Below are 15,128 nucleotides of genomic sequence, written 5' to 3'. Positions count from 1 at the left end.
TAAAGCATTGTACAAAATATTGTTAATAGAAAGAGGAAATACAAAGATTGCACTGGTTACGAACAGAAAAAAAAAAACGCTTCTTCAGATAAATTGCAAACCAATTTTTATGTTTTCTTCTGTCACTGCTATAAATCACCGCTACTACGCTGGAATAGGTGTGACCACTTATCTCGCCCTCAATCACCTCTAGCGCTTCCTATTATCACGTGAATTCTTGAGCCGATCACAGCTATTATGATCCGTATGTTGCATCCTTAATTTGAGCGTGTGCAGCTGACCAGATATTGATCTTTTTTTAGTTTTGCCATGGCTTACTTTCAAATATACAAAAAATGCCGAGGCAAATCCGAGAATCCCTACATTTTTTTCGAAAAACTGGCAGATGGCCATATGGCCCTACCAAGATGTCAAAATGCTCAAAGTACCATACCAATGCCTCCTATATTAGAATACAGTAGGCACTGACCCTACAGTAGGGCAATTACCCCAAGGTTGGCAAAACTGTTTATTAGTAAACCTGTTCCTTTATCAGATCCAAAAGGATGCTTTAGTATGCCGGCTGTTGCCAGCTGGCCTAAATGAATAAAGGCAACATGACAATGAAGTAAAGCTCACAGTGCATCTGTCTGCATTTTCTCATTATTTTCAGACTTCTGTATTGCCATACTATGTATGAAAGTACCATGCACAAGCACTTCCATTTCTAAGCCAACACGATTACACCAGCAGTATGCATTTTCTAACACAGGAAGACTACGATTCTAGTACGGTAGACGTTTGTTCCTTGCAGCTCAGATGACTATAGTTCATTTTTTTTTTTGCTGCAGTGTCAATTAGCCATTCTGCTATGCACGTCACTGTAATAACTTCAGCATGTCAATTAAAATAGTGCTGAAATTCGGAATACAATTAAAGCTACTACTAACTTTTTAGTGGTGGTAATGGACTTTTTAGTGAATATATAAATGTATACTATCGTGCATCGTTAGCAGTTTTAAAAATAATTTTTATCGCAAATGATGTATCGCACATGTAATGCAGCAAAAATGCATTTTGCTGCCCTACATTAGCTACAATGGTTATACAATAACACGAGTGATGAAACTATAATCGATTATTTATTAGCTGACATCAGAATTTTTATCCTCCCTTGTGACCGTCACTTCATAGTCCTGGTCCCATTTGTGCCATGAAACAAACAAACAAACAAAGAAGCAAAGCAATAGGGTCCAACTATCTTTCTATGTTTCTATAGTAATCCTTACCGCAAGCTGGACACAAGATGTACGAATTGAAGCACATGTCCCGTTGGTCCTCAAAATCACCTTTATTTCAGATGTTACAGTTCGTCAGATACATCTTACACAACCAAAAAATGTACACTAGTCACTTGGAAAAAAAAAAAAGGTATATAATGTAAAAGTTACACAATACGTCATTATAAAAAGTTGCCTATGTTCACGAGAATCAAGGAAAGGCTGCCTCAATTACAGTTCATCCATTGATAAAAGAAAGCTCCCTTTAGCAACCTCACTAAACTCAGAATGGAATGTGAAAACCTTTGCACAGACGAGCACACTGGCTGAATACAGAGACAAAGCAATGCACACAACTGTTCTCGAGAAAACAGTGGTGAGGTTCATAACTGTACAGCATGAGACATTGGCAGAATGGCGGGGAAACGTGGTGCCTAGAGTAATGTCAATAATAATAATAATAATAACAAAAGGCTAAATGAAAACTATTCTTTCTGCCAAAATAAAACTTGCTAAAAAAGTATTTAAATACTGTCCAAAGAATGCGCACGAGTATACCTACATAATGACACAGGACTTGTTTGCACGCTAGCCAAACGCACTGCAACAAAGAACGCAAGTATAATGCACAACGCATGACTGGTGCTTAAGTAGATCTGCGCTGCCTATGAAACAAACAAATGCAAGCACTATGTGGCAATGAGGACAGGAAAGCAAACATCAACAAGTGGAGGGGGGAGAAAAAAAAATTGAGAGGACTGTTTCTCAAAAAAGCTCAGCTGCTGGAATGACGGAGGCAAGAACAGCTCCGAAAATGGCAAAGAGTGCAGGCTCTGGAAGTTGTGGTACTTTTTTTTGCTTTGTTTGTTTCATTTTGCTCCTCACAGCCCGGGTCACAAAAGACGATGACAACCAGACAAATGCAACGGCTGGCTGCTCCGCTTGCTTGTCATGGACTTGTCAACCAGGGCCGCATTCGCTTCGCGACTCAGCACCAGTGTCCCGCAACGTCGCATCCTAAAACACAGTGCAATGCTACCCGAGCCATTCGTCCCTGTGGACCCCGTAACGCCGGACGTTGTTTGTTTGCGACGGGAGTCGCCGCAGCAGCGGCACAGAGAAGCCCGCTTTTCGTCTACGACATCCATTCATCCTGCCTCGATCGTCGGCACAACCCAAGAAATGCAACGCAAGATACCCCTGCGACACTTGAGCAAAGTTTCCATGTGAAGTTCATGTTCAGAAGAAAGAGAGAGAGAGAGGCACACACGTGCAGGCATGTGCAACGACGGAAGGACCCAATTACTGAAACAGTAGAACCGAGAGCTGCCACGGTAAAGAATTCTTAAAAAATGTTAAACCTAATGTCGAAGCGGAGAAACGGGTAGCAAGAGAACTGGATGGGATGGGACGGGACAGGACGGGACGAGGTGTCAAGACACACGATGTGGTGCACCAAAAATAAACGAAAAGTCAAATTGCCGCAAGCCACGGCAAAAAACACTCTTGTTGGCACTGGCAGGATCAGGAGTAGTACAGTGTAGTAATGATGATAGAGCGTACTCGTAGTAGTAAGCGTTTGAGTAGTAAATGGCAATGGGGAAAAAATTGCTTTCCCATTTCCCTGGTATATATACCTGACCCCCCCCCTCCCCTCGTACTCTATAAACAGAGGGGAATGCACCGGCTATTTTTTCTTTTGCTTTCATGTCGACGTCCTCTGTGTTTTCGCCGCGGCTGACATTCGAGATAGTTGCCTTGATTGCGAACAGCGACTTGCTTCTGCTCACAAGATGGCGTTAGGACTTCCCGCCTCCCCATGCAGCATGTGGGGGGCAGAAAACAATGTTTCTAGAGATGGGGAGACCTGGTCTTGACTTCCTTGTTTCCTTTTCACAATTCAGTCCTGTGTTTTCCTTTTTCTGCTCCTCTAACAGGTTCGGCGAGTGGCGTGTCATGCCACTTCACCGCCTGTACGCACACAGTCAGAGAGCACCTCCATGGCGTCCGTTCTCCTGTCTTCCTTTCCTTTTCGTTCCCGTCAACAACTGCTACCTGTGTAAAAAGGTAGAACAGGGAGGGAGAACACGCACCTCTCTGCAAGAGACCCCAGCACGCTGCTCAATGTGAAACCTTGACGTGTGACAGAAGAAAAAAAAAATAATAAAATAAAATAAACACACACACACACACTCTTTCGGAGATGCCGATTTGTTGCTGGCAAGCGAGAGAGTAAAATGAGGAACTGGCTTTGGCTTCGAGCTTTCCCACACACAAACGCGGGCACCACAGCCCTGGAACGCCCAGGGGGATGTGGTGGAGACCTTGGCTGCCCCGACCTGTGCATACACATGCACAAAATTCTAATAGAATTCGATATAATTCGTAATGATTGAAAAGACAAACCAGAAATCACAGCAGTAAAAAACAAAAAACAAACAAGTAAAGAAAAAAAAAGAACACACACTGCTGGCTTCCTCAGGCTAGTGCACAATCTTCTTCTGCTCTCCCTCCTTTTCCCTCCCATGTCGTCGTTGGCGTGTGAAAACGTCCCAAAACACGGCGAAACAAGAAAAGAGAAGCCGCCGCCGAGTCGTGGTAGCCGCAGCATCGCCTCTCACACCCAGGAGTCTCCGGCGGGCTGGGATGCCTGGCTGTCGAGCGCGAGGTACTGGGGCCCCTGATCGCTCGGATACCGGTCCTTCTTCTTGTTCACCTGGGCGTACACGGGCTCAGGCGGAGACCTCATAGGCTGCTGCTGCTGCTGCTGCTGCTGTTCAATGGTGCACAACAAATACCCGGGAAGACCAATAAAACTTCAGCACTCGTCAAAGGATTGCTAGAACTAAGGTCTTGGTGACAGGCTAGGAATTCAGTACAAGCAACGCCCACAGAACTGCACTGACTCTGGCCCTCGGTGCTTCCAAACACCAAAACATAGTTTCTGAGAGGTGCCAATATTAAAGGAAGTTTGTGTGCATTATCATGGAAAGGAAATGAGCGAGTGTAATTAACTGGCACATCTGTACAAATTCTCTTTTGGTTGTATAGCAGTGTGGTTGCCACTGCATTCTTAGGTTGTCACCAGCTATAGACGAGGTACAACGCCTGCCAAATGTTTAGCTAGGCCGTGCAAGTGTTAAGTTTTCCATCCTCCAGTGCCTTATGACGAGACCAATGCTAAGCATGTGCTTTGTCAGTGTGAGCTCAGCATCTATCGACGTACAAAGTCTTCATGCAGTAAGGCCACTGGCAGCAGCAGAAAAAATTGGCACTTGTGCGACTTAGCTAAGGACTTTACCGGTTGCATGGCCAAACTGCGATATAAAGGAACTGGACATAATAAATTACAGGATGTGATGAAGTAAATGTTAGATCTGGTTGGACATGCTTTAATTCGATGAATATCCTACTGCTTTAAGATTCCCGTGACCTAGGCAAGCCAATGTGCCAATCCTCTGTGATGACAGAACCACACAGTCACACATTAACAACCATGTGAAACACATTTTTAGTTAAGCACTCACATGCCATGCACATGCACTGCAAGCTGCCGAAAGGTCATCAAAATCGACAGCAGACCAGCTGTTTTTCCTGGCTCATCGGAGACTTTGTGCTTGCCTTTCTTACGCAATGATCTGAATGCCTTTTTGCTAATATCAGCAAGTATGTATGCTGAGGTAATGAACACTGAATTTAACAAAGGAATTTTTGTTAGATGGGACTTCATTATAAGGAGATTGTAGTTTATATTTCGGGCATGGAAGCAGCAGAAAAGCTGAAAGGTGACGAGAGTAAGATGCCAAATGAGGCTAGGTTTGCTAGACTAAATGGATGATCCTTTACAGCAAATAAGGATGGCAAGCAGGTCTGGGACAAGAAAAGGGAGTTGTTATGTTCTTGTTACATACTGGACTCATAGGCCCATAAAGCATGAGCCTATATTATAACTGAACTAGCAAGCTGGTTGGCAACATTTACTGATAGGAAAAAGTGAGGCATTACACAAAACGATACAGAAGTGTGTAACTTTTGATGAGGCTGCCTTCAAGTTGCCGAAAGGAGCTTCCTTGCATGTAAAAGAAAAACGTGGCAGCAACCAACCAAAGGCTAGTGAATCCGGCCAAGAGAGGGTACGAATATACAAAACGACAGTGAAATTTTGGATAACTAGCATAACTGCCCTTGAGGCATTGGACATGACCGCAGCGGGAGAGTTCAGGAGCACCGATGTACTTGTCTAGCTAGCCTCATTAAGCATTTACAATCAGTGTCCTTTCAACTCAAGCTTGCTCGTGGCTTGCTCAAACAAGCTGAAATTGAGCAGTGCAGTGTTCAAGCTACACATCAACAGTAGCTGACCATAACCAACTAAACACTGATAACCGACTGCACCCTTCGGTCACACCATGTAAAGTACCAGCTTCTAGAAAACAATTCCACTGTTTTCACGCCCCAAGTTGTACAAGCTCGTGGGCAACAGGTAGCATGTTGGTCCCACATGTATAACTAGGTGCAACAGACAAGGCAGGTGCGAATGTTCTTCGAGCTTTTAACTATGGTTCTTGATAAGGTGGGCCAGCGAAATGGCCAGATTTTTTCTTTTGCTCCAGACTGTTGCTCATCGACTTTTAGACAAAGAAAAACATTAAGGAATGCTATAGTGTCATAAACCACGCAAATGACAGAGTACACGATAAGATAGGGTAGTCATGAACTGTTAAGAGTTAACGACACAAGTTGTAAAATCTATTTCTAGCCATCCTCTGCACTCAACCCCAATGAGCTAGCGAGCATAGGCAGTATTATCAGTCAACCATTTTCAGGGATGTCAATTTCAGCGTGCACTTATTGGATAAGCCAGTGGATAGGATGCCTATTACCCCAATGAGACACTGTGCTGATCATTAAGTCAGGCAAAAGTGAAAAGTATCTCTGAAAGTGATGAACTGAGAATACGACCTTAGATGCACGCCTGTGAGCAAGAAAGGGACCAGCATTTGTTGTGCTAGCATTAACATTTAGCAGCATATCCTATTAGCCTATTTGGATAACACAAATCACACAACAGTTCATAGGCCTTTAAATTTTTCAACCAAGAGCTCCAATTCTTAAAATGCGGAGCTAACACAGAGCTTCATGAATAGCCTTCTCCTAGTTTTGCTTGTGAAAAACTAGGTAAACAGCATGACTCCTTTGTTTGTGGAGTGCCTCAGATTTGTGACCAGATCAGATTTGGCAAGTCAAGCATTGTCAGGCTATGATCGCCTAGCAACAACTGACTCGGCGCAAGCATTACCTGTCAAAGTGCTTAAGTACAACAAAACCAGAACGTATTGGCTAATGATCGAAAGGAATCGTAGCAGTTTACTGGTGGGAAAAATTCAGGGGCTTTTAAGGACTTCCCGAAACCCTAATGAAGCATTTTCATAGACTAAAATTTAAGTACTACGCACTCTTCAGCAGGCAATACAGTGAAACACAGAGCATGGTACTCAGAACAAGTGTACTGTGACACAGTTGACTTGCGATAATTAAAACTCTGATAATTGAAGACATGGTTTAGTCAAGAATATCTTAAAATTTCGGGCTACATCTTTGATGTATTTCAAAGGCATTTCAGTAAAACTTTTTTTATCCTTCCCCAAAGAGAAGGCAACGTAGCCACAAGAATGTTCCAAAAAATGTCTGCGTTTGATAATCAGCCTGCTTGAATGTTGACGAGCAGTGCCACTATATTGGCCTCAAAGACATACCATGGTGCGGCCTGCTCGACTTTCTACGCGACGCAGAAGGCGACATCATGTGATACTGGCTGCGGAGTATTCGGCCTCTCCAGCAGTTCAGCCATGGTTAATCCCGAGTGTTTGCATGTTTTAATCGTTGTATGCATGGTGATTTCGCTGCAAAACAACATGGCCTGTACGTGCCAGTCTGGTGTGTAGCGCAGCAAAGGTTTTTAGCGAGTGAGCAACCTGATGCTTTCATATTGGTTATTCAATTTGCAAGATCTTTCACAAAAGTAACTATGCACTTTTGCTGCAATAACAGTACTGTTCACAGCATTCATTGCAAGGAGTGCGGCTTGCCACTTCCGCCATAATTATTGCGGGACAATGATTTTTCGCCGGTCTATTATAATGTGTGGAACTTTGATAACTTCTGCCTTTGTCTACTTAATCTGTGCTTCTGCCGTGCGCGGGCATGTGAGTTGAATGTTCTGTTCACATCCATGTTCTGTTCGTATACTTACTATAGCGTTACCAAGTACACATGCCTAGTAGTTTAACACATTGTATTATTCTTAACCGCACCTTACCCAACTTCTGATAATTAATTAAAACTAAAGCCTGTGCCCCTTAAGACTATGAGTCATTACAGAGTCTTACCTTGGCCATTAACATACTACTCTTTACAGAATACTGGGTTACTGGAGACATTTTTGTGGGCAGCCGAGTTGGTCACACCAGCTTATGATGTAGATTTTAGCCAGACAGCACACAGAGCTGCAATTTCCGTGACCTACCACATTTGCTAAGCTGCTGTGTTGTGAAGCATCTGTAGTGACATAGCAGTTAACATTTAGTCATTTTTTATGTTCTTCGCTGAGAACACTTATGTAAGACAAAAACAGTTCAAATGCGTTTTAGGTATTCAAAGCATCACAAGATGTTGTTATCAATGTTGCTACTACTATTAGCGGCTCTTGTAAGCCAGTATTCCGCAAACAGCACCATGTTTATGAACAAGCCAGAACTCTACATTGCAAGTTGACCGCAACTGCCGAAGACCTCTGCATTTTCTAGCAGGCGTGACGAAAATAAGAAATGACACGGAAGGTACGAGGCACACTTTCGGCAAGCAACGACACAGCAACATGCACAGGTTAAGACAAAGAGCCATGCAAGAGTAGAAATGGCAAGAAAAACCCACCACGTTTTATTTTAGTTAAAGGAGTGTAAGACCAGGTCGGGAAGATGTTAGAAACCAGGCGGCTGAAGGAAAGAGCAAAGTTAGTCAGACATGGCACAGACAGACAGCAACGTGAACACAGGAGTGCGTGTTATTGGTAGATGGCAGATAACACGACTGCAATATCTTGAGTTATCACCCATCACCAATAGAGTGCCTGCACCTGTCTTTTGACAATGTACCAAAAGCGATAACAGAAGACTGGAAAATTGCCAATGTCAGCAAAACTGTCAGAGTGACATGAATTAGGCATGGCAAAAATGTATGGGGTCTTGTTGTGCAAGCGCCAATTAAAATAGACGATGTAATATCACTTGACTGATACGCACTTGCGAATGAATGTGAACCTGTTTATACCCCAGTGGCTGTGCATCTAAACGTGATCACGCCCATCGCGCCCTCCTAACCTTTATAGACCTAACTAACTTAGGTTCACGTTTGTAGCATGAATATTTAACATTCTGTTGTAGCGTGACCTTCAGTGACTGGCCCTACTGTGTGTGATCAGTACTGTACCCTAACGCTTGTTCCTTCGAAGATGGGAGGTGGCGGGTTCAAACACCTTGTAGTGTATATTGTGAAGCGGTGATTACGTGCAGGTGATTACGTGCAGCTTTACTTGGCGTCTCATCGTGCAGAACACAGTCAGCCGCATAGCGAACTAGCCATGGACGTGGTTGATAATTGTGGAGGCTGTTCGACGCGCCGTCACTTTAATTCCGGCTGCAGAGTTCTACTTTAGTCTTTAGATTTGTCCTGTTGCAGTGTTCTACTTTGGTCTTTAAATTTGTCCTGTTGCTCTCCTTTCCTTTTTCCTCCCCTCCTTCCTATCTTCAATTTCTGTGTTGCTGTCGCCTCCCTTCAGAAGAGTAGGCAGGCGTTGTGCCCCTTCCGGTGGCAGTTGCCAGCCTGCTCCTCGCTTTCCCTTTCCTGTTACCTGTGTATATGTGTTAGAAACAAATAATAATAATAATGTGAACCAATAATTAATGAGAACTGTGCTCTCTCAAACATTGGTGACGTATCTCATACTTTCAAAGACAGGTGGAGATGATAACTTAGGATATTACACTAAACATTCTTCATCAGAAAACCGGATGTTCTAAATGAACCCTTCTGAACTGCAGTGTGATTATTGCACGGTGAAGTTGTAGCAACAGATTTTATGCACTGCTGCATTTAGTCATGTGATAACATACTATCATTCACACTGCTGAACTATATCTCAATGAAGTTAGGTTCTCAGTTTGTGTTAGTGTTAGCCATCACAACCAGAAGCAGTAGACAGAGGGACAAACAGTATTTCGCAAGTAGTACATTACAGACGACAAACAGCAGGGCAACAGGGAGGCCTCAGCCATGCTGAACGCCTATTGAGGTTAGCAGAAATAGGAGTGCACTGTACACGTGATTGTTTCTGCTAAAGCGCTGGCTCATTTGCGCTTAAATTATGCACAAAGCATTTTGGCATTCTGCAGGCATTACATGCCCATTCAGTCCACAATAAATCTGAGGCGGGACTAAGCTGCGGCAACACTCCCAAAAATGTCCTAGTCTGCTGCAACAAAACGGCGGCACCACGTGTCATGGCTACAGTGAAAATACTGTGTTCATTGTAGCCATGACAGCTGGAGCCACTGTTTCTTTGGAGTGGAGTTGACGCTTTCAGTGATGTCACCGCAGAGGGCATTTCGCGTTTAATGCATATGAAACTGGTGAGTAATGCCTGCAAACATGATATTAAACTAAACTTGCTGCCAAATGCTACATCAGCATGAAATTAAAGAGCAAAAACAAGGAAGTTCTTTAGCAAGAAGAGTTATGTGCACCTCGTGCTCCTATTCATGCAACAACCAGTACAACAAAGCTATCTAAGTCACAGCTACTAAGCAGAACAGCAAAATCACGAGAGTGGAGGACAAGATAGGACTGGCTGCAAGACCAATTTTTTTTTCTCTACGTTTTCCAAAGCGTGTGTCCTCGTGAACTAAGCTGCCTTCAGCCCATTCCCCATATCATCTTCATTGTGAATAACCTGTATGACGTCAGCTAGAAGAAGAAGGCCTCAACCGGTGATTTTAACTTACTGGAATTTGCCGTAGACTAATGCAAGCCTATGGCCACAAATGCCCTTTTATCACTGCACCTAACTAATCCTTTGCTGCCTTTGGCTGTGCTTTCCTTCACTTGGGATCTATTCTCTTAGGAAGTTCAGTATGAATTTCAATGTAAGGGAGGCACAGTCAAGGATGGCAAAGGATTACACGAACTGATGAGATTTGGCGATTTGCAAGCATAGGATGGAGCCTGCCTACACAAGACAGGGCGGACTGGAAATTGCTGGGGGGAGGCCTTCATTCAGACAATATCTGCGACGACAAATCTAAATAATTTCCAGTATGTTAATAAGTCATACGAGACAATGTTGGGCATCTTGAAATGAGCAAGTTGTAGCTCACAATACCAAATTAGACCCGATTATTACATGGAAAATGTTGCAGACCTGAACCTATTTACTAACAAACGGAATGATACGTTAGCACCCCCTGCCCTTTCTACCAAAAACATAAAATGTTGCCTATGATGTTTAAGTGCACAAAAATTTCTGATTCTCTTTGAGTTTTCCAGACCTGTATCTAACCACACTTCAGAAATGTCGTCACATTGAATGTTTCAAATTTTTGGCACAATTCACCGTGATGCACTTCACTGGACTACATTACTTCTTCAGCACCCCAATAACTAGACAGTATCGCAATCTTAACATTATGCCACATATTTCTCATACAAACATGCCTATATAGTTTTCTTTCCATTAACAGTAAATTATAGATTGTTTTGCCTAGAAATTTCGCAAATATCCTGCAAATGAATTTCTAGCACCCATTTAACACTTGTAAGGGTGTGTACAATTCATTGTTTTTGTTATTTTGTAACCAACTCCAACTATAGTCCAGCACTCGGCAGCAGTACGTACAAAAAAATTAAATGACATCACGCTGGATTTGATGCAACTCCATGACCACAAGTGGTAGTCGCATAATATGCGAAGTAATCATTCCACAGAAAGTACTGCACATAAAAAAAAAAAACACCACAAAATGCGCAAGCACGGCATTGCACGAGTAACTTCTTCGGCGCCGCCTGCCGAGTGCGAAACGGAGCACAGAAAACGAACAATAACAAGCAAAGAAGAAATTGCAAAAGCAGTGCCGGGAAGGACGCTTACGGGGCCTGGTGGGAAAATTGGGACGCCGCCAACGGGCGGGCGGTGCATTGTTGGCTGCTGCGGCTGTGCGGGCTGCGGAGAACCCGGCTGACCCTCGCCAGCGCCACCGCCATGGCTGAGTTCGCTCAGAGGAAGCTCCTCCGACTGGACAAACATCAATGAAATGCCATGCTGAATAGCTCTCAACATAACAGACAAGTCTATTAATCTGCTTCTGCAACAGCTGGGCAACTGCTATCTACGCAAACTGTGCTCACCCAACGATGCTGCTCGCATTTCTCTCGGAAAAGAAAAAGTAAAGGAACCCTAGACGGCACAAACGATTTACTTGATAATGATATATCAAGCCAACCCACACCACCATTCTTCTAATAGTCACTCTCCTTTTAGTACAAGAATAATGTGTAAACCACAATGAGGAACATTAAATCGCATTAATTCTAAAGTAGAGTACATTTTTAAGTTATCGGGCATTGTTTCCTGGTATACAAAAGACCACAATCAACTAGTGATTAGTAGTAAGGACAAGGCTTAAATACAGTAAATAGAGCTGGTTTTGGGCATTACGAAAGCTCTGAAAGAACTTGCTGCTAGAAATAACTTCAGTGATTGACAGGTTTGTCTCAATGGCACTTTATACAGTTGAATCTCGATAATTCGAACTCAAAAAGGCTGGAAAAATTTGTCTGAATTAAATGGAGTTCAAATTAAAGGAAGCTCACTGAATGAAAGACTTATGTACAATGCTGTGTTACATGTGTGCTGAACTAACACATGAGTGATGAGTTCAGAATTGTGGCTTCAGGACAGCGTAGAATGTGCTGCCGTGAAGCCGCACCTCAAGGCAAAATTTGCATATAACCTTAACCCCGACTTTACAGATAAATTTTAAAAAATTTTTGATGTGCGTTTTATGCGCTGAAATACAATACTGGCAATGGGAGATGGGAGCCGCAGCCGACATGTGTCCGCACTGCGAGGCCAGAAGAGCTGCCGCACAAGTTGGCGCGCTGCTGAGGGCACGGTCGGAGCGGCGTTACATTCGAATCAACCACCGTAAGCACTTACACCTTTGAATTACTGGGTGGTTTCACACACTGAAACACACACCATTTGGGAAAAACTGCGGCGTCAGTTCGAACAAACCAGAAGTTCGAATTACGAGCTTCCGCTGTAGTTGATGGAAGGCTGTGCAACACTGCAACCCAAACTGTCTCTTTCAATAACAATGCTGAGAGAATGATTCAGCAGCGCACTGCGCTTCTGCGACCCAATCTCGTAAGCTATAATATGTGTGGGCGGAGCAAGTCACAGCGACTACACAGGAACCCGTGGGAGTGGATCATGACATCAAGATACAGAACAGTTTCACAAGATACCTAGTGCACTAGTGATAATGAGAATTTTTCAAAGACAAAAGTGCCTGTTGCTTACATTTTACAAAATATTATTATTATCATGTCACTATAGAGAAAAATATAGACAAAAAGAAAATGTGCTTACCCGACTGTATGGCATGTTCACTGGAAAAAGAGAAAGACAGGGGAAAATATTACAGCAACCTGAAGTTTAAAAGTAGCTTGTGTTTTTTGTGAGAGCACACAAGATATTCCGAAACATAAGGTGCTTTTCCCCAAAATCCAAGCCCGAAAATGCAGACTTTCTCAGCAACGAAACGTTGATGGCACCTGTCACTTTTATGGTGAAGTGCAAGAACTATTACACCTCATCCTCCCAATGACAGATGCACCATCGTTCCTTTTACGGGGACAATCACCCGAGTAGTTGCGCATCACCTACGAAGACATGTGGCTTCTCTTTATTCAGGGTGAAACATGCAAATACTGCTCTCAAACATGGCAATAAACAAAACACATTGTGGAGTAGTACAACTATGTGAAAATTGAGCATGGGCAAGCCAATTGCAACCCAGAGCACTTGTGACATAACCTCTTATAGTGCTGGATTGCATATAATGTGGTCTTTTCTGACTCCCATAGAACTCAATGTATATGCATACGGCTTTATAGTGCAGCCGTGTGAGACGGAATACTGTTTATAATGCGGTTGCCGGAATATCCCGCAGACAAGCAAGGCAGCAAGTGCGCTTCTCCGCGAGGCACGGTGACCATGGGGAGAGCAACAATTCCGATGCAGAGCAAGACACGCGGAGCGAGGAACAAGGAACAGCAGAGAAAAAAAAAAAATGAAAAGAAAAAGAAAGGAAAGACACAGCGGCAGCGTGATGGTTCAGCGGGCACGCAGGGGCTGCCTAGGCAATGGAGTAGCTGTCTGCTATGGCCAATCACCAGCCATGCGTGGTCCTTATCCAATGCGTGTGCAATGCAGCTTTTTGGTTCTTTAGTTTGTGTGCGGAAAGTAAATAGAGCCGCCAAATGATCTTTTTCGGATACAGACGGGGTTGCAGAAACGTCTGAATTATCGGCCAGGCCAGAAAAACGAATTTCAATGATAAAATCTAAATTTGTTGTTTTGGAAAGCTCCAGCAGGGTAGAAAAATCAGCCGAGGCCAAGAGTGCACTTCACATTCACCATATCGTCATCGGCATTTCAAAATGGCCACCTCATACGCTCTTCGAGCCTGGCTGCCGTAGCTTCCTCCGTGTTGCTGCAGTATGCGTCTTAGGCAATGCTTCCTTTGGCTTAGGTGCATCGTCCGCCTTCGTGTTTTCTGCGTTTGCTCTATCAGCATGGAAGTGCCGACTTCAAAGACATGCCGAGTTCATCACGATGCCGCAATTAAAAGGAAAGCAATCACATGTGCGGAGCCGGACGGAAGTCGGGCGGCATCACAGGTGTTCGGAGTTCCCGAAACATGCATGGCACACAAATGGCACACACAGGAGAGGCGTTCTACACCGGCGGCTGCTACGTACGGCGTGCCCGCATAGCCCCTATTTTGAAAGCGATCTGCGACATAGACAAGAGTCTACGCACCTAGGCGCACCGTGCTGTGTTCTCGTCGCTTCGCGTCAAAGCGTGAGACCGTACAAAGGTGAATTCCCTCATTTCTGCTAGCGCACTTCCTCACTCCAGCATTTTGATAAAGAGTTGCCACAGTCATTGAGTGAGACGTGTTCATGTTTGCTTGCGTGCGTGTGACACCATGCTTATTAATTTAGCTAGTAAACGAATGTTTAAATGTTTATACGGCCAATAAAACTACTATCCTTACTTAGCGTATAGCTGTTTACTTATTTGCTATCGTAATCAAGGCTCCGCCTTTTGGGCGAAAGTGCGACTTTTTTGATTTATTGCAACTTTAGTGCATCGGGAATAAATCTTTGTCTTTCCCAAATGAGAGAAAGTAGTATTTCTGTATGAAAGAACGAGGTGTGCGGTACTATAAAGGACTCTTCTTTTCTTAGGTTACAGCAAACAGGTGCACGTTACAATCAAGTGTGTTCTTTTCTTCCTTCATTTTTGGTCACGGAAAACAAGTGCATGTTACAATCAAGGGCGCGTTACAATCGAGTAAACACGATATGTTCTATGGGGTGTCGACAGGGTATGAAGGAATCTTTGTTGTTGCGAAAATTTCAACAAAGCGGACTTCGCTGCGCTAGGATTTGACTGTAATGCCTGCCTCTTCAAGAAATCCAGCTTAAGGAATCTGCATATCTGCAGATATGCGACAAACATGATGA

The 15,128-nt window shown here is 43.7% G+C and overlaps 1 protein-coding gene across 9 annotated transcripts in view; it reads right to left on the bottom strand.

Moving 5' to 3' along the window:
- Positions 1-1,308: 1,308 nt before the first annotated feature.
- The window catches only part of LOC139053026 (splicing regulator ARVCF-like), a 131,203-nt gene continuing 117,383 nt past the window's right edge, over positions 1,309-15,128 (bottom strand). For 6 of the 9 annotated variants that reach the window (XM_070530163.1, XM_070530171.1, XM_070530162.1 and 3 more), the window contains 3 exons: positions 12,964-12,983; positions 11,461-11,604; positions 1,309-4,032 (listed from right to left, as the gene is read on the bottom strand). In XM_070530163.1, the coding sequence (XP_070386264.1) occupies positions 3,877-4,032; positions 11,461-11,604; positions 12,964-12,983 (320 nt within the window). In that variant the 3' untranslated portion in view covers positions 1,309-3,876. Of the gene's footprint in view, positions 4,033-8,192; positions 8,255-11,460; positions 11,605-12,963; positions 12,984-15,128 lie in introns of all 9 variants that reach the window. The other 3 variants (XM_070530169.1, XM_070530168.1, XM_070530165.1) reach the window with 3 other exon arrangements.

Source organism: Dermacentor albipictus, unplaced genomic scaffold (genome assembly GCF_038994185.2).
Source record: "Dermacentor albipictus isolate Rhodes 1998 colony unplaced genomic scaffold, USDA_Dalb.pri_finalv2 scaffold_56, whole genome shotgun sequence".
NCBI classification, from domain to species: domain Eukaryota; kingdom Metazoa; phylum Arthropoda; class Arachnida; order Ixodida; family Ixodidae; genus Dermacentor; species Dermacentor albipictus.
This window is presented reverse-complemented; position numbering and strand designations above follow the sequence as displayed.